This window comes from Podarcis filfolensis (genome assembly GCF_964270895.1).
Source record: "Podarcis filfolensis genome assembly, chromosome: 10".
Taxonomy (NCBI): Eukaryota; Metazoa; Chordata; class Lepidosauria; order Squamata; family Lacertidae; genus Podarcis; species Podarcis filfolensis.
In genome coordinates, this window is record NC_139612.1 from 30,118,045 (window position 1) to 30,142,737 (window position 24,693).

General features: G+C 43.8%; 1 protein-coding gene across 1 annotated transcript in view; it reads right to left on the bottom strand.

Moving 5' to 3' along the window:
- Window positions 1–6,773: 6,773 nt before the first annotated feature.
- The window catches only part of WIF1 (WNT inhibitory factor 1), a 41,640-nt gene continuing 23,720 nt past the window's right edge, over window positions 6,774–24,693 (bottom strand). Inside the window, exons 3-10 of the mRNA XM_083574667.1 lie at window positions 21,242–21,350; window positions 15,836–15,976; window positions 14,546–14,641; window positions 11,874–11,969; window positions 10,780–10,875; window positions 10,203–10,298; window positions 9,938–10,033; window positions 6,774–7,583 (exon numbers count right to left, since the gene is read on the bottom strand). Coding sequence (XP_083430793.1) covers window positions 7,462–7,583; window positions 9,938–10,033; window positions 10,203–10,298; window positions 10,780–10,875; window positions 11,874–11,969; window positions 14,546–14,641; window positions 15,836–15,976; window positions 21,242–21,350 — 852 coding nt within the window. The 3' untranslated portion in view covers window positions 6,774–7,461. The remainder of the gene's footprint in view (window positions 7,584–9,937; window positions 10,034–10,202; window positions 10,299–10,779; window positions 10,876–11,873; window positions 11,970–14,545; window positions 14,642–15,835; window positions 15,977–21,241; window positions 21,351–24,693) is intronic.

The following is a 24,693-nucleotide window of genomic DNA, read 5'->3' on the forward strand; positions in this document are numbered from 1 at the left end:
CAGACAGACAGACTGCAAGTATGGTGGGTGTGTCCATGCTACGTGTGCAATGGCTTCTGAACTAGCAGAGGTGTCCACTAATCAAACAGAAGGGGAAGATGGTTTTTGCCAGTTCCCTGATCCTCCTGCACTCTGTTCCAGGGGCCTGCCATAGTAGCATGGATGGGGCGCAAGAGGCTGCAGCGGGGGAGGAGAACTGGCCAAAATGGCCTCTCCTTCTCTTATGTTACATGACGTCTCTGCTAGAACAGATATCACCCCATAATGCACTCCACCTATTGACCCATTTACAACAATACCCACATAGAATTAACTATAGCACAAAATCTGTGTTAGACCACTGCCGTGTTTGTTATTTGTTTCATATAATTCGATAGATCTCGGTAAATTTACAAATTGTAATGCAGGAGATTAAATGTGTGCTGTTCCATAAAACCTCCCCACAATCTGCTGGAATCCTGCTACTGTGGACACAGATTTTTGGAATAGTTTGATGTCTAAGCCTAGCTGAGCAATGATTCCCCACTAGTGGCTAAGATCCCAGCAGTGGCTCATGGGAGCTTTGTGGCGAGATTACTCAACTGCCAGCGTTAGGAAGCCTAGAAATGAGGAAGCTTTTAGGCAAAAACACAGGACTGACTCACCGGCCTCAAACAAACCTAACAATTTGAGAGTTCATAGTATAGCAGTTTGGAAACCATTGACGCAGTCCACCAACGATGTTTGTTCCAGAGTACTCTGAGGAAGTGTTGTCAAGAACAGATGGTGGTTGGCTGCAGAATTTACGTTAATGGTTTAATTCTTTTAGTGGAAGCGGAAGCATGGGGCTCAATAATGTGTTTTAGTGTGAGGTCATAAACCTCATGGATTTCAGCCATGGACCATGGGGCATTTTCGCCTCCCCTCTTCTATGACAGATAGTTAGTTTTTGGTGTATAGGTATCCATTGTCACTTGCGTGCCACTTCCTGTAACTACCAACACATAGTCCTATCTATGAAAACCACAGGGTACATACACACTGTGCGATAATGTGCATTCAGTGTTGGATGCTGGCACCTTTTGGGGGTGCCATACGCACAGTGTCATCCCCAGTGTTGCCCCTGTCCCACATTGTTAACTGAAGTTCATTGGGGGGGGGATATAATACATTTTGTACCAAGAATGCACTTCTCAAGTACCTGCTGTTTACTTGCTTTCTCAGGTCACCTCCTACTCATGTTGCAGAGCTGTGCCACTGTATTTACCTTGCCTATAAATGAAATAGGCAAAATAGGAAGTGGTACGGTACAGTGGTGTAGCGTGGGTTGCCAGTGCCCGTGGCCATGCAGAGGAGAGGGAAACGGACAAGAGTATGTATACACATTCAACTCCACATTCCCCAGGATATCGCAGCTGCAGGGGTAAGGAAAGAAGAGTCACTCCAATGTCTGGAGAGCTCACTTCCTGGTTTGCATGGAGAAGCCGTTTTCAATGGAGCACAGCAATGGAAGCACGTAGCTGTATTCAGTGCTATTTTTCTAGAAAAAGAGGTGATGGAACTCACCATGTGCACCTCCCCTGTTCTCTCAGAATGGCAATGGCGCCCACCTCAGAGATGCTGGAACTGAGCTCCAGTGAAAAAAACCACGGCTGTATTGAGGCAGCACCAGGTGTTGAAATTTTGCACACCTAACAAATGTTCACCCAGGACAATCATCCCTGTGCCTGAATACACCTAAGAAGTTTTTAAAAATAGGGGGTCATTGATTATGACTAACTTGTTCCATTGGTTTCAGTGGACCACCTATGACTCTATACTATACAGGTATTCTTGGAAATATTCCCCAATTAGTTCAATTGGTCTTATTTCCTTGTAAGGCATAGAATCTCAGCCTTACTCAAGGCTAACTGGGAGCAGGAACCACCATCTCAAAATACAGAAACAGGACACATGGGTGCCTTTATTGCACAGGTGTAAATGCTTTCCACATAACTTCAAAAACATAAGCCTTAACAAGGAGGGGGGGGAATTGCCTTATGGTATGTGTTAGAAGCTCAGTCTGGCAGCTCATCAGTTATAAAAGAGAACAAGACATTAAAATAAACAGAAAAAGAGCTGCTGGATAATCATGACTCAGAACAAACCAGAGCACAAATCACTCATACAGTAGCCAAGATTGCTCCATAAAATGTGGCAGCCAACTCTCTGGGAAGGGAAAGGAATGCCAAGCCTCAGTTCCACCAGTGCCAAGTGTTAAGTAGCCATGTTAAGAACCACCATGTTAGAATGCAGAATGCCAGATGCAGAGCAGTGAATTCTGTGGCAAAAGTGATGCTCATCCTGTGAGGCTCAGTTCAAATATATGCAGGCAGATTGAGGTCCGGGTTTGTGGATTCCTCAGCAAAGTGCCCTGTGTTCAGCCCTAAATTGTTTAAACTGGCAACCCAGTGGGTCTAACTGGTGGTAGTGGCAGAGGTCATAAGTACTTCAGTGGAGCTATCCTTTACATTTCTCACCACATAGCATCATTCCAGGGCATTGTGGGAAATAAAAATGGTGGATCATCCAGGGACCCAATGCAGAAAAACAAAACAACAAAAGTTTGAAGGAAAGCCCAAACAGGCATCAGTGATAAGTCCTACCAAGACACAAGGACTTTTGTTCAGGTATGATGCATGCCAATGTTGGGCCTATATCCATATTCACAGTCCAAGCCCCAATTTCATTTAAATCCACTCAACCTCTCACCAAAGCCGTGAGTTCACAAAATGGTCTTAGAGAAGTCACTGCCCTCTCTTCCAATACTGACTGCTATTTAGGAATAAAAACGTTGACATGTTTTACAGGATGCTATTTGAATGTTCTTATGTGAAGTCTTTGGCCACATCTTCACCACACATTTTAAAAGCACTTTAACCGTCATGGTTTCCCCCAAATAATCCTGGGAACTGTAGTTTGTTAAGGCTGCTGAGAGGTGGTGGAGACCCCTATTCCCTTCGCAGAATTACAATTCTCAGAGCGGTTTACCAATCGATTCCCCTTTCCCTGGGAACTCTGGGAAATGCAACTCTGTGAGGGGGAAAGGAGTCCCCCAAGAACCCAGAACAAGTGGCGGTTATCACTTATGACAGGACTAGGGAACCTCTACCCCGTGGCTCAAATGCAGCCCTCCAGGTTGCTCAGCCTAGTCCTGGGGAGACTTCCCATACCATGCTCCTCAACAGCCTTACTCTGCTCTCTCCTCAAGAACTTTTGTCTTGTTTTGAAAGTTTTCTTGAACTAGCTGGAGCAGGGGTAGACTCTGATAATATGACATCCTGAGTGAGGACAAAATTTGCCCTGCCCCCAAATATTTCTTAGTCTCATGCCTCCCTCTCATGCCTTGCCTTCCATTCTGTGCAGTGCCAAATTTATGTATAAGCTAAACAAGCTATAGCTTAGGGTGCCCTCCCCCCAAAAAAAAAATTAAAGGAGAAAGAAACTGGATGTACATTTCCAAAATATAAGATTAAAAAAACACAAATGAAATAAAACCTACATACAGCAACAGTGTTTTGTGTTGCGTAGGGTCCTATGAGTAATGGGCCCCGCCTGCTAGCCTGCTCCCTAACATATCACTGGTTTGCTCATTTCTATATACTATAGGGTGCCTAGATTCTGCATGGACTGGTTGCATGGCAACATGTGCAAATGGCTTTAGATACCTGTTAGGTCCACAAATTACCATATAGCATATATTCAACACAAAAAACAGCGACAATTTGTTGTTGGCAAAGGACAGCTGGACATATAAAGGGCCCCATTACCTTCAGTAGCTTAGGACCTCATCAAACCTAAATCCTGCCCTTATTCTGTGCATGCTCTCAAGTACATTACATCTGACTGGGGCCTAACTTTGAGTAGCTAAAAAAGGGTTAAAAAAACCCACAACCTATTATTTTGCACCCCCTTGGTTTGGCACCCTGTGAGGAGGAACTGGCCACACCACCCTTAAACTGGCACTGACTGGAAGTGCTGGACTGGGGAGGGAGACCTGGATTGCCAAACTTCCCCACCACACGAACTCACCTCAGAGCTCCTGTGTCCATTAATGTCTCACCAAAATTTTTATTTCATTCAGAATAGGGACCTTATGGCAAATATAAAATACGCTGGTTTTCTTTGGTTTGGTTTTGATTTCAATGAGTGTCCCATTGTGCTGTGTGATTACATCCTTTTCCATGGTATGGATGTATAAGGAGAGTTCTCCTCATTCGTTGCCAATCTGAATACAGTGGTACCTTGGGTTACATACGCTTCAGGTTACATACGCTTCAGGTTACATATGCTTCAGGTTACAGGCTCTGCTAACCCAGAAATAGTGCTTCAGGTTAAGAACTTTGCTTCAGGATGAGAACAGAAATCGTGCTCCAGCGGCATGGCGGCAGCAGGAGGCCCCATTAGCTAAAGTGGTGCTTCAGGTTAAGAACAGTTTCAGGTTAAGAACGGACCTCCAGAACGAATTAAGTACTTAACCCGAGGTACCACTGTACAAAAAAAAAATCCTTCCCATATAGGGTAGGTGCAGTAGCACTTGGCAAACAAATAAATTGTACTTCAATTTTGCATGAGAATCTTACATTTTTTGTTCCTAAAATGTCTCTGGGCGAATTGGCACTATGGTACCATAATGTACAAGAAAACACATTTTTGGGAATGTACATGAGAATGTTTTTTTTGTTTTTGTTTTAAGCCACACTCTCTTTTATATATAGCCAGCCTATTACAATCATTGGATGATGCCCATCAGGAAATACAGTGAGATAGCTGTTTATATCAAATTGTTTTGACGAAGCAGCACAATGGAGAAAAAGGCCCTTTTAATTGCTCTGTTGCACTAAAAAATCATACAAAGGCTGTTATTCTTTTCGGGTTCGATCAGCCACTGCAAGTTAGTTGCACTTAATGGGGATTTTAGTTCTGGCTAGTTTTGCATATTGATTTCAGTAATTTCATGAGCATATGACTTACCGGTACTTGCTTAGGATCCAACCCCTTGTATTTACCCAGTAGTAACACTGACGTGCCTAAACTTATCCAAAGACCTTTAAGATCTTTCCCCATCCAAATATACAAATTTGCTTCCAGATTTGCTCTGCCTGTTGCACTGCCAAAAAAGTTGGACAAGTTCCATGTGTTCAGTTAAAGGGGTGAGGGTGGGTTGCTTCTCTGTTGATATTTGCTGCCATTTACTTTCCAAGCAGCTAAACCAAATAGGTCAATAAACAGAGCTTTTGGAGTAATTTTAATATTACTCTAATTGTTAGATTTATCTACTTATTTAAATTTTTTATAGCTGCAATTGAAGGCAAGATCCTGCTCTCCAGGTAACATATAGTAAAATAACTTCCCACCCTGAAGAAAACACATCATAATCAATTTTTAAAAAACAGCAGCAGCAGCAAGATACTGCTGGATGCTAGCTGGTGTGGATTATAGGTATATTATATATGAAAATCTCTAATATATTAGATTTCTGGGGTTTCCCTGACTCTTTTTTTCTTTTCTTTTTTAAAACTAGAACTTTATAGTAATAGTCATTTTGATGCTGTGATGCTACTTTGACAACTGCTGCAAACGTGCCCACCAATTCTGCTGTTCACAGAGCCAGAGAGCAATGGTTCATAACTGGAATTTCCTGGCACACTCTTGCACCAATGTGAGGCAGCCAAGGCTAACTGGACCACCTTTCAGATGCTAATGAGGAATAGGTTGGCACATCTTCCACGTTAATAAAATGTCTTGGCGACTCTACAAAAATTTGTAGCCCTGCTCCTACCTGGACTACTCAGATCTATAAAATCCACAGAACTATCTAGCCATTTCATAGGTCTATGGTGCTACTGAGACTATAAATCTATAGGGTTTTTTAAAAAATCTATAAGTCAGGGCAAGTCATATTGGGCAACTAAACATGGTGGGTGATGAGTGGCAGCCTGGAGAGAAGGGAAGTGGTAGTGTTGCTGCCCCTGCAGACAGTGGTGAGCAGGACAGATGTCCTGCACTGGTTGGAGGGGGTGTTGGGAGCGGAGCAGCCAGGCAGAGGGGATATGTGTGATGGCAGGCAGGGGATCTGCCTTGGTTGGGTAGGTGGTCTATCCATGGTGCAGGGCTGTGGGTCTCTTGAAGTTTGGCACTGACCATCCTGGGGAAAAACCTGCTCTTTAGTGCTCAATCGGAGCTAAAAGGAATCTGGGTTTCCCCCAGGTTGCCATTTGTTCTGATATATCACTAAAGACTGGGTTTTCCATTGGAAGAGAGTGGGGCAAGGGGAAAACTCACTGGACCCATGCTTAGAAAGCGTGGGTCAAGCGGGTAACTGCTAGGACTTGTGCTTTCTAGGCACAGCACATGTGGAAGTGTGGATGAGCCCTGTACACACACACACACTCACACACACACACACACACACACTTTACAATTTTTTATGTGCTGTAAGCTGCCCAGAGTGGCTGGGGAAACCCAGACAGATGGGCGGGAAATAAATAACAAAATCATCATCATCATTGTCCCAGCATAAGAGGTGGCGTTGGATCCTTGTGGTGGGGCAAGCTCTCCCATTGCACCATGCCACAATCTGAGCACTGTGAAGCCTAGCATCATAGAACCACAGAGTGAGAAGGGCCTTGTAAGCCATCCCACCCAACTCCTTTCTTGATGCAGAAGTTCCTGAGCTACAGCATCCTCCGACAGTTATAAGATCAGTGCATCTCCTTCAGATAACATCTCAAGCATCTCGACACACACAAAACTAAAGCAGCATCTTTATTTCATACATAACAATCAGTATAAAAATGTTTATTACATAAGAGCTGTTTTGTGTACACAATATATTATATTGCTATAAGCCGATGCAAAGACTGTGCTCATACTTCATAGTTCCACTTTGTTTCCAATATATTATATTGTTTCAATGCCACAACTACACCGTATTCAATAGAGCATGCTGCAGAAATGGGAATTGGCTTTAAATTAAAAAAAGCTTTTGCCTTTATTAAACGGAACATGTAAGACTGCATCGTGCCAAAATAAAAAATAACAATTTGTTTTTAAGGTATGTAGACACAAATCCAGGAAAAACTGTGGGTTCCAGGCCAGCGTTTTCAAAATCTCTCCCCAATTTTGGATAATCAATTTGTTCTGAGGAATTTCTTACAAGGAAAGGGGGGGGGGAAAACTCCAAGTCAATAAAGAATTGAAATATAGTACAAAAAAGAAACCGGTCCAAAAAGCACTGAAAACAAGAAGCCTATATAACTGTGCTAGAGAAGTAAAACTTAAAAGGAATAGTAAATATCAGCTCAGTGGTTTATAACGAAGCTAGTAAAATTCAGGCCAGTAATCTTAAAATGTAATGAACAGCGTTTTAACATTCAACACATGAAAGGTTAATGAAGGCTATGAACTTTGTGTAACATAAAACGTTTCAGATGTTGGAGTTCACCAGATATAATTGGATTCAGGGGGCGCTTGCTTCTCCTCGGCCCTTTTTGGTGAAGGCGTGTACTGCCTGTGCTTGGTGCCTGTGGGCCTCAGGCCATTTGTCAGGTTGGCTCCGTACCCTGAAAAAAGACCCAGTTCAAGAGTAAGGAAACTACAAATGCAGCCCCCCCTTTTCACTGTGAATGTTTCACATGGAAATTTCAATATGGACTTCGCGCCGGACTTCATACAGTACTACCATAAGACAAACATTTATTTCCGAAAGGCGATTTTTCTCGTTATATTTATGGATCTGCCTTGACATGTGTACCCTGCAGTAAGGTAAAGGTAAAGGTAAAGGGACCCCTGACCATTAGGTCCAGTCATGACCGACACTGGGGTTACAGCGCTCATCTTGCTTTATTGGCCGAGGGAGCTGGCGTGCAGCTTCCCAGTCATGTGGCCAGCATGACTAAGCTGCTTCTGGTGAACCAGAGCAGCGCATGGAAACACTGTTTACCTTCCTGCCAAAGCGGTACCTATTTATCTAATTGCTCTTTGACGGGCTTTCGAACTGCTAGGTTGGCAGGAGCTGGGACCGAGCAACGGGAGCTCACCCAGTTGCGGGGATTCGAACTGCCAACCTTCTGATTGGCAAGCCCAAGAGGCTCAGTGGTTTAACCCAGAGCGCCACCCATGTCCCTGTACCCTGCAGTACTTGGTCACAAATCTGCAGACAAGTAATCAAGAGGCAATTTGCTTGATTACTGCATTGGCCTGAATATAAGCCTCACTTTCCCCCTAAATTCTGACCGTGAAAAGTTAAAGTGCGACTTATATTTGTGACCTTACGGTATGCAGCCAGGAGCATGGGGCAAACAGTGCCAGGAGTGTGGCAAAGCAGTGCCTGACCCATGCGTAGGCCCCTGTCCTCTCCCCCAAGGCTGGGAAGGGACAGAGCGAAGAAGGGAAACGTGTCAGCAATGCAGCACAGCTCCCCTCCCCCCAATATGCAGCCAGGAGCAGAGAGGAATGGAGTGGCTGATATTTGGGTATTTTTCTCCCCCCCCCCCAATTTTAAAGGTGCAGCTTATATTCGGGTGCGGCTTATATTTGGGCCAATACAGTATTCTACAGGGGTGCCAACTAGAATAAAATATTGGGGGATCCCAGGTCAGCCCCTCCCTGCATAATCAATCACATGATTGATTATCACTGCAATGTGCTCAAATGCACCTTTGAAGGTGGCCCGGAAACTATAACTAATCCAGAATGTGGCAGCTAGACTGGTGACTGGGAGCGGCCGCCGAGACCACATAACATCGGTCTTGAAAGACCTACACCGGCTCCCAGTACGTTTCCGAGCACAATTCAAAGTATTGGTGCTGACCTTTAAAGCTCTAAATGGCCTCGGTCCAGTATATCTGAAGGAGCGTCTCCACCCCCATCATTCAGGCCGGACACTGAGGTCCAGTGCCGAGGGCTTTCTGGCGGTTCCCTCACTGTGAGAAGCCAAGCTACAGGGAACCAGGCAGAGGGCCTTCTCGGTAGTGGCACCTGCCCTGTGGAATGCCCTCCCATCAGATGTCAAAGAGAACAACAACTACCAGACTTTTAGAAGACATCTGAAGGCAGCCCTGTTTAGGGAAGCTTTTAATGTTTGATGCATTACTGCATTTTGATACTCTGTTGGAAGCCGCCCAGAGTGGCTGGGGAAGCCCAGCCAGATAGGCGGGGTATAAATAATAACTTTATATTATTATTATGTTATTATGATGCGTCACACACACCCATTTGAATGGCAAAGCCCATCAACTTTGGGAGGCCCTAGCCCCCTCAGTTGGCTCCTATCATTCCCTATAACAGTGGTAGCCATCTTTGTTATTGGGATTAACTCCCATCGCCCCTGAGCTTTGGCAGGGGCTGATGGGCGTTGGAGTCCAACAATGTCTGGAAGGTACCATGCAGGATATTCCTGATCTATATGGTGACACCAACACCAGCTGATTCCCTGAGTAGATTCTGGTAAAGTAAAGGAAGACGTAATCTTAAAGTTGGGCTTTGAATGGTGGAGGGGTACCTCTCTATGGCTGTTTAGCATGGCACAGGAAATAAACAAAGAGATGATCTCAGGAGACTAACGTTTAAACTATAGTTTATTTATTATATTTTTATCTTCTCCCACTCTATCCTCACAACCTGTGAGGTTAGTTAGCCAGAGAGAGAGAGAGAGAGAGAGAGAGAGAGGGAGAGAGGGAGAGAGGTCCGCTGCAAGCTCACATAAAAAGCGGAAATTATCAGGTAAGGAAATGGGTGGATTAAGTGCTGTCTAAACGCAGCCAGAGTCTGCTAAATCATCTTGGATCTGAGTACACAGTGCCTAGTAGCAACCCTGTGCAATGGGATTGGTGGGGAAAGGATGTCAATAAACCCATTCCACAGAGATTGCATATTTTATGGAGGCGAAGAGTCATATTTTGTCAATGCCACTTACTTTTATTGCAGTGCCTTCCATGCCAGCCTTCTCGACACTGGCATGTGTTAGGTTCAATACAGATCCCATATGATCCACAACCAGGTTCACATACGGCTGCAATAAGACACCTACAGTTAATATCTAAACCAAGTATTTCCTTTTGTTTTAGGATCTTCCACAGCAGCACACTAACGCATACCCACTGTTTAGCACGACAGTTACAAAATCCCGAATCTGCTGCAAAAGCTTTTTTAGGAAAAGGTCGAGTTGATTGAGCACTTACGCTTTGAACAGAGATCTCCTTGGTAGCCTTTGGAACACTTGCATTTATTTTTACCAGTACATTTGCCTCCATTTCTACACGGCTGATGGCATTTGCCTAGAAATGATAAAAAAAAAGGATGATAGCACTGCCTTTATTGCCTTAAGTGAAATCCGGCCCAGCCCCATTAGAGTTGATTACAGATTTAACAGCAGTTATTACCTATGAGATGCAAATGGGACCACCACCGTGATCAACAAATACTGACAACCCACACTCAATAGACTTCGTACCCAGAATAGAGGCCTGGCTTGCACATTATATTTATACCACAGCTTTGCAGGAGTGTGAGGGCTCCAAGAAAAGAGATCATGGCTGCTTTGCTCTTCCCCAGGCCATTCAGCATCAATTTGCCCTTACCCCATGACTTCTGTATCCTTAGTAAACACCCATCCACAAACCAACACACCAGACACCAGGCAGCCCGGTGTTGTGAAACCTAAAGCTCATTTTGGCTGCCTGTACCATCTTTTGGGAGTTAGGAACCTCAAGAAGAATCTTTTCAGTCTGCTGAAAATGGCATAAAATCGGGACTCACTGATTTCACACTGATCCCCCTCAAGTCCTGCAGGACAAATACATTTTCCTGGATAAAAACATGTCCCTCCATTGAAGCAGGTCGTTGTGCAGTTTGCTGGGGAAGACAAAGCAAAAGTATGAGACTGGATATGTAGGCTTTCACCACCAGAAATGGATAGCTTTGGCAAGGCGCAACAAAGTTTGGGGTCTTTTCAAAAGCCAATTAAACCAAAGACCCAAGGAAAGGGTAATATTCTGATTTAATGCACTCAAATGTGGATTCGTAGGTACAGCATCTCTTTCACATGCAAGAAACTGCCATGTTCAATAAAAGGACAGCCTTGAACGAACTGTTCATCAGATCCATAACTGTGATGGCAGGAAAATATAATTTTTGGTGCCAGGAGTGGTGCTCAGCCTTCGCTGAGGCTGGCATCCTAAAAGGGCAAATGACAAGAAAAATGAAACTGTCCCAGAATCATTGGGGCACATTCTAAGGTTATGCTTTGCTGAGACTCAGGTAGGATGTGCTAATCAATTCTGGTTTCTCTCAGTTTTTCATTTTTCCAACCTTAATTTCAGTTCTCCATGTTTCTCCATCAGTTTGAGATTATTATTTTTTTAAGTCCTCATGAAAATTCAGCAGGATTTTAATGTGAATTTCTCCTAATATACACATTTTTGTATACAATCTTCTTTCCCTGCTATACTGCATTTTTTGTATGTTATTTTCATGAACGTATGCATTTTAATGCACATTTTTTCTGAGTATATGCATTTTTTTTTCAGGCTAGAGAACAGTATCGCGGAAATCAGAGAAGCGCAGATTCCGAAAAATGGCTGTGTTTCCAGCTCACATATTGTTTGGGTTGGGCAGAGCTGCCTTTAAATGCTAACTGAATCAAATTCCTCCCCGTCCCTACACTGTCAGCTAGGCTGTGCTATCTGTTCTTCACTTTTCCTGCTCAAATTTTCTTGTTTGCAGTTCTCCCAATTAACTGGAGGTGATGGTTGTTTTTTTTTTAATCTGCTGTGAAAGCTTTGGTGGCTTAGCCTACTGAGTGAATGGTTAAAGCTCACAGGTCTCATTGTAATCCTTTTTTTAAAGCATACCTTTGTCGCAGTTGATGCCATAGAAACCAGGTGGGCAAATACACAATCCAGGCATGACGCAGAGTCCACCATTCATGCAGTGAGGAGTACACAGAGCTGAATGGAGGGAATCAACACTATAGTGAGATGTTGGCACTGATGCAGAGAGGAAAAACCTTCAAAGCATAAAGCACATTTTATCTTGCAACTCATACGATTCCTTAAGATGAACTGTCTCTTCTGCAGGCAAAATGAACTCAGCAGTAGTAGAAGGTGCCTGAAATCTGGTGTAATAAAACCCTTGAGCTTTGATTTTCAGACACCTATCTCTGAAAATTACATTTTTAAATATATATATATATAAATTTGTATTGAAGATTTCTTAGTTTACAAAAATACACGCATTGTCGCTTTTTTCACGTTGCGTTTTCTACAGATCAGTTACGTTTGTTGTGAGACATTAGTGCTGCATGCAGTATTAGGTTGGGAAGAAAAGAGGGGGAAAGAGGGGAATGGTGATTGGGGTGGGGTGGCAATGCTTTTATTTTTCTACGTAGCGTATGTGTGGGGTCAGCGTCACTTGTGTGGGTTCTCTTTCTATTTGCTTGTTATATTTCCTTGGTGGTGAGAGAGGTTGGGGGTAGCCTAGTGTTAAGTTGTGGGAGAACATATCAGATGACACAGCGATTCTTCAAACAGCTCTTGTTTATTCATAGGCCAGAACAGAACGGAACTGAAGGGTTCAGCCAGCCTGCTTATATAGAGCTCCAGTACAATGCAACTGTAACAACTTTCTGTAACTATCCAATCATTGAAAGTCACTTTCAATCCCTTATTTGCATATGTGGACCTGAGTGAAAACTATCTACAGTACCCCCCTGCTGGCCCAGGATGAGAACTTCAGTACATAACACCTAGGGTGTGGTTGGTTGTCTTTGGTTGGCTGTAGTGAGATTTGTTTATGTGTGTGAGGAGGTAGCCATATTGATTCGTATGCTGTCATGCAAATAGCATTTTAGGCATCATGCTGCCACGGAAGAAAACTATGGGCTATATCCAATGTTAGCTGCTCACTAACGCGAAGGCTAACAGGTGAGTTTAAATGTTGCTCCACAGGGGAATCCAATGCAGCAAGTTTGCCAGCGGAAACTCATTGCTCAACAGATGGCACCGTTTACCGTGCAACCAAGTTACTCCCAACCTGCTTGTGCATTTTATTGTGTGACTATGTCTTGCAGGCACAAAACCTTTCACCAGAGGAACAAGTATACCACTAATTGACTTTAACTTAGCACTGCATTGGATATAAACTGGTAAATTCATAATCTCCAACACCACGACAGCAAAAACTGGTACATCATCTTCCTGGATACCACCTTCTCATTTTCCTCACTGGACATTTAGGGAGCCATGATTTTGCACCACGATTTTTTTTTTCCGGGGGGGGGGGGTCATGGAGCCGCAAAACAGGCATTTTGGGATGGCGCATAAGATCGCAGTCCACCCAAAAGCACTTTTTCATGGGGGAAATTGCATCGTGAAATTGAGCAAGATCACAGCTCCCCAAATGGCTGCTGTTCCCTTGTGAGAGAAAAACAGGACATCCCATTCCTCCCCCCGCCCCCCCGGACACTTGCGGGTTGTGTAAATTTGCTAATCCTTGTGCCTAAACACAACCACACCCAAATGGGAGAAGAGACTACCGGTCCCCAATGCATAGATACCAATGGGCTGTGAAGAGGAGACCTTTCTCATTATCATCACAAAGACCATCTATCTGGAATTTTTAGCTATGAATCCTGGGCCCCTTCCAACTCTACAATTCAATTATTCCCTATAGTTGCTGGGAATCGTGGTCAGTGAGTGTGGGCAGGTTTGGGGCAAGTGTAGTAGGTGTGATTCTACTTCCCCCTTCTGGCATGTAAATAATGTGTGAGGGAGTATGTGGGTCCAGCCAGGTTGCCCTGAGTCTATAGTGACATGGGCCTGGGCATGGTTAATCTTTTCATTTTCATTTCATTTACATATTTACACCCTGCTTACAGTCTCAAAGGCAAACCACTTCAGCCTCTAATAACGATGGAAGAATAACTCTAGGTGCATGAGTGCTTCACCTAAAATAAATAAACATCGAGATACCCAGAAATGCCTGCCAAAAGCAAAACAGGGACAAATTACAGGCAGGGATTTACAAGGCACAGATCTGAGGAAATCCGAACTGATTCTGGCAAACAGGGCCCGCTGGAAAGGAGAAAAGGCTATTGCACTCTCTCTCCCAGGCAGGCTGTGCCTCCGCACAGATGGAGACGCTTTCATGATCAAATTGGGACATTCTCTTCAGTAACAATAGCTGAGTAAAATAACTGTGGTACTTTTACAGCTAGTGTTCATTAGCAACAGCCTTTTACTTAATGTTTTGCCAGATGGACGCTCATTCAGTTGTTGGTCAGCCCTGTTCCGTCCTTTAAACCATTCAGCAGAGACTTCTTTATCTTTTTGTATAAACAATCTATGTTTTCTGAGAAGCCACAGCTCGTAAAATATTTTTCTTATGCGTTTAGATTTAATTTTTGGAAGCGGCCTAAGCCACATCTGAAAATCTCTACAAAACAATATTTTGAAAGGCAGCGACTGCTTGGCTGTTCCCGCAGTGTAAATAAAAGCGCATGAAATAATTGAAGCCTTTCGATTACCTTTTTCGCAGTGAGGACCATAAAATCCATCTGGACATTCGCATACATGCCTTTCATTGCAAAACCCGCCGTTCCTGCATCCTCCAGGACATTCAGCTTCAAAGAAGATGGTAATAATTACTGGATGAATTGAATATGTGTTGTGTGAACAGTCTGATTACAGTATGAGGTAAGAGCATCGTAGTCTGCTGGAGACGGAACAGTGGGAAATGCCCAGAAAGTTAATCCCAGTGTCCGAATGATGGACATTTTGGTAGTATACATTGACTGAGATGCTCAAATAAAATGTACAAGAAAACTAGATATTCACAGGCTTGGATTCTGAGGCAGCAATCCTAAAGGAGGAGAACTGAAGGCAAATGAGCTGCCACACCCAACAACCTGCTGGGCTCTTTGACAGGGTAGAAGTGAAAGGAGAGTAGTGTTATAAAAAAAAATCCCTTTCCCGGGCTTTTATTTTCCCTTTAATGATTCTCCTCACATTGGAATGCCCAGTGCCCTGATCCATTCCCTTTTTGCCCCACCAATGTAGGAGTTCAGATATTGATGAGGCTAGAGCCAGTGGTGAGATTTCAAACTGTGTGAGACCAAAATTCGGGTGCCCCCTGCTTCTCATCTTCTGCTCTAAGTCATTGCTGTGGCACCTCCTGTGGCAACCCTCTCAGCTTGGTGCCCCGTGTGGGTGAACTGGTTGCACTTCCCTAAATTTGCCTCTGCTAGAGCCAGAGATGTTTCCATGGAATAGGATCTACAAAGTCAGATTACTCTCAAAGAGGGAGGTCTGATCTATCCTATTGTTCCGGCGGGGCCCACCTGCCCATGAGGTGAACTGAGGCAGCCACCTCAAGTGGTGTAACACTGAGAGGCAGTGCCCCTGAAGGTACCACAGCTTCTCCACCATCTCCAGTGGTGAGGAGAAGTGGTGGTAGCTGCGGCGGCGGCAGCTTCTGGCGAGATTTCACCAAAATCTCACTAGATGTTGCTGGAACCCACCACTGCCTTTGGGGGAGTGGTGGAGTGCAGGCACCTTCCTATTAAGTCTCTGGCTGCCCCGGATCTCTTGAGATGCCCTCCTAAAGACCGTAGAATTGTAGAACTGAGGAACTTTCCCCCTTCCTTCCCTCATCCCTGTAACCCTCCCCCAAAAACCTCTCATCCTCATCTGTATTCATAGTAGAAATTGTGTCTCAGGTTGTTTCTGGTCTGACAAATGTGACCCGCTATTCCCCAGATGTGTGAGGACAATGACAAGACAGACAAACTTCCCTTCCAAGGGCAGGTTCTGGTTACCTTGCTGACAAGTCTTAAAGAAGATGGCGTTCTGTGGCGTTTGGAGTATGGTATTGCCTTCCGAATTCATGATAATGACCGTCACCTCAAATGCCGCCACGCCATCTTGTTTCCCAAGGCAGGGAAATCCAACCTGGACAACTAAAAAAAAGGGCAGGGGACAAAGTGCAAAGAAAATAAAAGACGGTCTTACTGATTATCTGTGAAATCTGGAAATTTTTAAAAAAGACATTCCACACCAATGATAATCTACCGATAAATAAGCAAAACAAGTACTATGAATAAACAGCTGATCATATTGCAAAAGTGCTACAATAGGTGCTAATGATTCAATTATCTTGTCCAATGCACTGTGGTACCATGGTGATTTTTGAGTCAAACAAGCTGCATCTACACAGTTCATGGAACTTTTGTCGCGTCCGTCCCCCATCTAATTGTGCCAAGGGATGTCAGTTATCAACAAGGCATGTGAGGGTAGTGGCACTGCTTTTAAGCACTGTTTTTGTGACACTTACGTGCTGCTTATGCACACCTAACCAGTGTCAGAAACAGGAATCGGTCTGATCAAGGAGAGCTTTCCTTGTGTTCTTATGACTGCCTTGTGCACCAGTGTGAGCAAACCTTGAAAGTTACAATCAATAGGGTAACCCTATAACTGGATAAATGGATTCTTGCTGCCCACCATTAAATTATTCTGAGTTCATATTCCCATTCTTAAAATAAAGAAATGGACCGGTCAAGTCTCCTTTTTAAAATAACATTTTAAAATAACAACACTGACAAAATTCTTCACACTCTGCACTCATTGAGCGAATGATCTTAGCCTTCCATGTCGGGACATTTCCAATCTTGTTTGCAGCCGGGACTTGTCTTTGGCTGTGGCTGATAGGTCATTTTCTTTTGCTCTGAGTGATGCTTAAAGAGAATTGGTCAGGGCTGCAACATAAGATCCCTCCTATGTCCCCGGATAAGCAGGCAGCTCTGTCACACGTGGATATAGATATTTTCTAAAGTACAGTCCTATACGTATCAGAAGAAAGTTCCATTGAGTTCAATGGAATATATTCCCATTGAAGTTTGCAACTTTAGTTTCTTCAGTGCAACCATGGTTGCAGGGCAATGGTTTGAAGATGCAGGATGCAGCCGCTGGCAGAAGAAGAGGAGTGCGGGGGGAGCACACTGCCCCCGGCAGTGCAATCCTGGTGGGGTGCCATCGTGACTGCCCCCCCATGCTGGGTGCTACGCCCCCGCAGGCGGCATGCCACGGCCCTGCCTGCTCTCCACCCCCAACCCCGGTGCTGGAGCATGAATCTCCACCACTGGATGCAGCAAACCTTGCTGAAACTAAGCAGGTCTGACCAGTCTGACACCAGGATGGTACACAGCCTAGAAATCCTTTGTATGATGCCCTGCGTTGCATCATGGAAAAATAAATAAATGCAGTAACATAATCCACACTTTGCTTTAAATGTAATATCAATGTAATAAAAGCAATAATGATAATAACAATAATGGGATGTGGGTGGCGCTGTGGGTTAAACCACAGAGCCTAGGACTTGCCGATCGGAAGGTCAGAGGTTCGAATCCCCGCGATGGGGTGAGCGCCCGTTGCTCGGTCCCTGCTCCTGCCAACCTAGCAGTTCGAAAGCACGTCAAAGTGCACATAGATAAATAGGTACCGCTCCGGCGGGAAGGTAAACAGCGTTTCCATGCTCTGCTCTGGTTCGCCACATGACCTGGAAGCTGTACGCCGGCTCCCTCAGCCAATAAAGCGAGATGAGCACCACAACCCCAGAGTCGGCCACGACTGGACCTAATGGTCAGGGGTCCCTTTACCCTTTTAATAATAACAACAATAATAATAAATTTTATTATTTATAACCTGCTCACTCTGGGCAGCTCCCAACAGAACACTAAAAACAGAATAAAACTTCAAACATTAAAAACTTCTCTAAACAGGGCTGCCTTCAGATGTCTACTAAAAGTCAGATAGTTGTTTATTTCCTTGACATCTGATGGGAGGGAATTCCACAGGGCGGGTGCCACTACCGAGAAGGCCCTCTGCCTGGTTCCCTGCAACCTCACTTCTCGCAGTGAGGGAACTTCCACAATGTTAATAGAGAAGAAGCACCAGTGAAGTCTAAATGTTTCTATATCTTTTAGCAAAAAAAATGGCTACGTTAAGCGATAGTTCTGTCATTTCCCCAAGGAATTGGAGAGAAAAACTATAAAAGATACTGGTTTAAACCAAAGGTGTTAAGTGTTCTAAATGCAACAAATAGATGGGGATGGCTGCCTTTAATGCAAACTTTCTTTTAACTACAAAGAGCCAATGGAAGGCAGTAAATCTGGAGTATTTTAATGAGGAGAAAAGCCTGGTAACCCCAAAGCCTTGGAATGCTGTTTTGTGGTTGTTTCATTTGAACGCTGCTTGAGATTAATAGTGACATTTATCTGCTTTCTTTATGACCGGCTTCTCATTGATGCTTTTTGGAACTGCACCTATTAGGTTCCCCTCCCTCCTTACAGCACATTTTGAGGATTTTACTGCAAAATACTCTGCTAATAAAGATATTCTGCTAGTAAACACCAATCTATTTTGGGGGGTGATCAGCTCACTGTTTCTGCAAACAAATACTAATCGCAAACAGACACAATAGCATCATCATACGAAACATAAACCGTTCTTCATTATAGATGCCATTTTGTATCAGTTCCATGTCATACTTTTATTTGGCTCAAAGGAGCCATGAGGTAAAGTGGTCATAGCTGTCAAATTCTTGGGTGTTTCTTTCCCACTCATAGGCAACAGAAAACGTTATTTGCTGAGCTGCATTGTTTCAGAATAACCGGCTCCGCTGAGACCTGAATTACTAATGTGTCATGTTGATGCACACACATACATTTCAAACTCAGCTTACTGAATAATACTACTGCAAACCATATGTATTAACTTAGCGGGCGCTTATTATGCAGCGCAGCCTGTAAGTATATTTGTATGTCTGCACATGCTCGCCATATGGAAACAAAGTCTACATCTCCAAAGCAGTCTTGGAACTCAAGTCACCAGAACTACAATTATAGCGAGCCTACTTTCATTCCATTCAGACCTCCCAAAAGGAGAGGAACAAGGAGCCCCTTTCCAAGACTGGATGAGGAAGAGAGCTGAGACTGAGCACTGGGCTTCAGCATTCCAAAATGGTCAGTTGCTGAAGCAACTTCAGAATGCACAAAACCTGATCCTTCCACAAGTCTTGCCCGATTTGCATGGGAAATCGTGTTTCACAGCTCCGTGATTTTGCTGCTCTGCAGGCCTGAAGCTCCCTCGCTCCTTCTTTCATCCCTTTCAGATGTGGAACATGAGATAACTTTGACAGCAAAAGTTCAAGAGCTTTTTGCGGTTACCAAGCTATCAGATCATCTGACACAAACAAGCTTGTGGGGGCAGATGCAGCAACGGCAAACGACCTTTCCCATATGTATCTCTCTCGATAACTTGCAATTTTGGGGAAAGCGTGCAGTCTACACAAACAAACCAGCACTGTATGGATGCATGCAATGGTTGCAACGCCACGTTAATGGCTTGCATGTGGGGAAAGGGCTCTGGCAGATCCGACACCAGACACAGACCTTTCCCAGAATCCCAGACACAAAGATTCGCAACTGGAGGCAGTTCCCACATTCAGCTGAGAGACATTAAGTGATATAAATCATGGAGCGATGCAGTTTTAAGCGATAAACATGTATGTGTGAATCAGCCCTTGTGGGATGGCCATCAAGTGGGAATCTGCCAGATTCCTCCTGAGGGGGCAACAATTCTATGTAGCAGCTGCAACGTATGAGATTCGAGATATGGGTTGTCTCCACTGCAGATACACTTTGGGCCTCAGTGCAAGATGCATTGTAACCTCTGTGCATGGCAACTTTGCAGAAGCATAGCCAGTGTTGCACTAGTGCAGTCTGCAGGTTATGTGCCTCACCAGTATTGCTGTTGTATTTTTGTATTTCATTTTAGATCTTGTTGTGATTTATGTGGAAATTCTTCAATTTGGTTGTGTAATTTAAAAAAATGTTTTATTCACTATTTATGACTCCTTTTGTTTTGTTGTAGTTACGTATTTTATTCATGTTCTAAGCCACCTTGAGCATGGTTTGAACCAGGGCCGGATTTAGGTTTGATGAGGCCCTAAGCTACTGAAGGTAATGGGGCCCTTTATATGTCCAGCTGTCCTTTGTCAACAACAAATTGTCACTGTTTTTTGTGTTGAATATGTGCTATATGGTAATTTATGGACCTAATGGGTACCTAAAGCCATTTGCACATAACAAACAGGAGCCTACACAACACAAAATACTGTTGCTGTATGTAGGTTTTTTATCTTATATTTTGGAAATGTACATCCAGGTTTTTTTCCCCCTTTAATTTTTTGGGGGGCCCCAGGAGAGTGGAGCCCTAAGCTATAGCTTGTTTAGCTTATACGTAAATTTGGCACAGGTTTGAACTGGGGAAAGATGGCATGCAAATAAAATTATGTCTGTTTGTGTGTATTTCCCTTCATTCACCTCCTCTGCCAGCTGTTGTCAGTGTGATCATTTGTTTTTCTTACAAAAATACTATACAGTAAGAAAACTAAACTTTTTCCTTGAGCACTCCCCCCCCCCCCGGGCCCATGAAGAACCTTACTGGTTGCCAAAGTTTACTTGTTACTGCCTTACTGCCTTTTTAAAGTTTGAGGTCTTTGCCACCTGGCAATTAAATACTTAATCACTAATTTTGAAACACCCACACCCACACACCCTTTTCAGTTTGGTACATCAGTAAAGTGGATAGAAACCACCTTGAAAACCATTTTGCTCCCGTCATCGTTCATGTCCGCTGACTGGAACCACCAACTGTTATTTGGCTACTGCTACGGAGATGCCGAAAGCTCATAATAGTAACGCCTTTGTACGCATTGAGAGTAGGAGTCACATTTAACATACATATATTTTATGCTTTGCACTTTGGGCTGGCTTTTGCTAGACTGCACCCATGAGCAATACTAACAAGGTTAGCTTGTATGGAGAAAATACATAAAAGATGCTATTCATTAGCTATTTCAGAGGAGAAGTTACATTCTCTTGATCACATATTATTTATACAGAATAAATATTCAGCTTTATGGCAAACCTTTCCCCTTACAGATCAGTTTGTCCTATAATATTATTTTTTATTCATCATGAACTGTAAAATTACCATATTTACTCGAATTTAATGCGACCTTTTTTGGCCAAATTACGTCATGAAAATTAGGGTGCACGTTAGATTTGATGGCTCTTTAGATTTATGTAAATATGGTATTTCCTTGCAAAACCTCCCCCCCCCCCACAATCTTTGAACTCATAAATGCATACAGATCCACAAACCTGATGCCTGGTGAGGTATTGTTCCAAGCAGAGGGATGTTCACAGTTGGGTCAGCCATTATGCCTTTATCCAATGAGCGCAAGGACAGGAATTCATAAAAGTATTCAGCCTGCAAGAAAATGAATGTATAAGAGAGGTTAATTTTTATCGCATCGGGCTATTTGTTCTTCATGTTCATCTAATGAGTAAGCTCCAATGAACATAGGAAGACTAACTTCTGAGTAATAGAATTGGAGATTGAACATGAGTACAGTGGTACCTCAGGTTACATATGCTTCAGGTTGCAGACTCCACTAACCCAGAAATAGTGCTTCACGTTAAGAACTTTGCTTCAGGATAAGAACAGAAATTGGGCTCCGGCAGCACGGCAGCAGCAGGAGGCCCCATTAGCTAAAGTGGTGCTTCAGGTTAAGAACAGTTTCAGGTTAAGTACGGACCTCCGGAACGAATTAAGTACTTAACCTGAGGTACCACTGTAATAGAATTGGAGATTGAACATTGGATTGGATTTTTGGCTATGCACAGATATTGTAATTTATTTATTTTTTGCATTTCTACTGTTTTGGTTTGTTTTTTAAAAAATCACACCATTTAAAGTAAGAGTACAAAGGAACAGAAAAACACTTACGTGAAGGAAACTACTCTGTTCATCACAAATTATATTCAGCCAAGTCCTTCTCAGACTAGACCCTTTGAAATCAACAAACCTAAGTTAGTCATGTTGGTCATGAATGTTTTGTTAAGTGAACTTGTAATGTCAGTGGAGATATCAATCCCCAGTTGTTGTTGTTTTTGGTAGATTTGAAACAGATACTTGAAGGGTCTTAAGAGACTGAGGGGTCCACCACTGCAACTGTAGCCTCATGCCAGCCAGGTCAGAAGGCAGGGACAGGTAAATCAGCCGGGAGCTATGCTTTGTTGTTGTTTAGTCGTTTAGTCGTGTCCGACTCTTCGTGACCCCATGGACCAGAGCATGCCAGGCACTCCTGTCTTCCACTGCCTCCCGCAGTTTCGTCAAACTCATGTTGGTAGCTTCGAGAACGCTACCCAACCATCTCATCCTCTGTTGTCCCCTTCTCCTTGTGCCCTCAATCTTTCCCAACATCAGGGTCTTTTCCAGAGAGGTGGCCCAAGTATTGGAGTCTCAGCTTCAGGATCTGTCCTTCCAGTGAGCACTCAGGGCTGATTTCCTTCAGAATGGATAGGTTTGATCTTCTTGCAGTCCATGGGACTCTCGAGAGTCTCCTCCAGCACCATAATTCAAAAGCATCAATTCTTCGGCGATCAGCCTTCTTTATGGTCCAGCTCTCACTTCCATACATCACTACTGGGAAAACCATAGCCCAAATCGGGTCCCGAGCCATCCAATGATGCCAGTGGGGCAAGCTCAGAATCCAGCAGATCCCAGGCAGACTCAACCCTCCCTATCCCCACCCCAAAATGTCATTTTGCCATTCATATGTTGAATAAAGTACTTCAAAATTTTAGCGAGACATTTCCTTCCTCAAAAATATTTTTTTTCCCATTCGCCCTTCATTGTTGTTATTTTGGTAGGGATCAAATAAGAAATCTGATAAGCTGACAACTGTCAGAGGCTGCAATCCAAATCACTTGTGCTGGGCAGTAGCAGCACTAGAATAAAACGTGGTGGGGCACAGAAGAGGCAAAGTATATTTCTAAGGTAAAGGTGAAAGTAGAGAACTCCTGGATGGTTAACTCCAGTCAAAGGCGACTATGGGGTTGAGGCGCTCATCTCGCTTTCAGGCCAAGGGAGCCGGCGTTTGTCCACAGACAGCTTTCCAGGTCATGTGGCCAACATGACTAAACCATTTCTGGCGCAACGGAACACCGTGATGTAAACCAGAGCACACGGAAACACTGTTTACCTTCCCACCACAGTGGTATCTATTTATCTACTCGTACTGGTATGCTTTCGAACTGCTAGGTTGGCAGGAGCTGGGACTGAGCAATGGGAACTCACCCTGTCATGGGGATTCGAACCACTGACCTTCTGATTGGCAAGCCCAAGAGGCTCAGTGGTTTAGACCACAGTGCCACTTGTGACCCTATAGCATATTTCTAGGAACCAGGTGGTCGAGAAAGAAAACAAGGGCAAATGTTAACACAGGAGTTCAGAAATGAGGGGGAAGCAGGGAAAGCTCATTGTTTGGTGTGGCACTCTGGTAAAGGAGAACTAGACTGGACAGGGGTGTCCCTCTGTGCAGCCCTGCAGGCTTCTACCCATGAAGCTACACTGCCCCAGAGCTCCTATTCCACCAAATGTTGGGTGGGAAGAAATGCTGCTAATGGGGTCCCTGCTGCTGGCAATACACATCTAAACAGGACATTCTGGGGGTGGGGATGGGGATGGGGAAGGTTGAGTCTGCTTGAGGTCTGCTGGATTCCAAGCTGGCCCCACTGGCATCATTGGATGGCTTCGGACCCAATTTTGGCCCTGCTGCACAGCTCCCGACTGATTTACCCATCCCTGCCTTCTGCCCCAGCTGGCATGAGTCTACAGACGCAATGGTGGACCCTCAGTCTCTTAAGCCCCTCTGCTTCCTGGCTGGTTGTGTGGATTGCAGTGAAAGTGTCATCAAATGCCAACTATTAAGTACTGTTGAATTTCAACCATCAGATATTAAATACTGGTTGATGTCCCACCAAGTCATGCTCAGAATGGCTGAAGTCCACTGATTTCAATAGGTCTACTCTAAGTATAATCATCAGTTACTGAAATACCAGATATTCAATATCTGGTGAATAGTTGGCAAGCAAACTGCAGAGGGATTTAAAAACTATACAGAAAAATTGGCACATATTGAAGTGGAAAAGGGAAATAGAAAAATAAAATCTGTCAATTGTCCCTCACTCAAAAGATCTACTCTTTTGCCCCTTTGTGTAGCACTGAAGCCCTTAAACTTTTTGGTACTTGGTAAGCAAGTGAGAATTTGCCTAATGGAGGAAGAATGCTCCACTCAATAAAGGACATTTGAGAGAAATACAGTGCAGAATAGGAAGGTAGCAAAACAGGAGATAAGAGGTGAAAACTACAGCTAAATTTCAGGGTAGGTTTTAATAAAAGGCATACAGTTTTTCCACACAATGTGGAATAAGCAAACTATCCAAATGGTCTGTACAACTTTGTTTATGAACACTTGTTTTAAAAACAAAATAGTCTGCTCAGAAGAAAAATAATTGTTTTGTTTCCTGTCGATCCCTACGAAGCCATGGCATCAGAGCTACGGCCGTACTGTCTGTTTCTCATTGTTTCAGCTTTGATGTTTTAATTATATCAAAACCCAGGTTATAATGGGCTTTGTGATTAAAACAATGTGTTCTTCATCGTTTGAAAACAACAATTGGTGAGTCAAACCAGCAGCTCTCTGCTCGCCTCTCCATCTTAGCGCTGCTTTCCACTGTGTAATTCTGCCGTCGCATTTTGGAAGGTA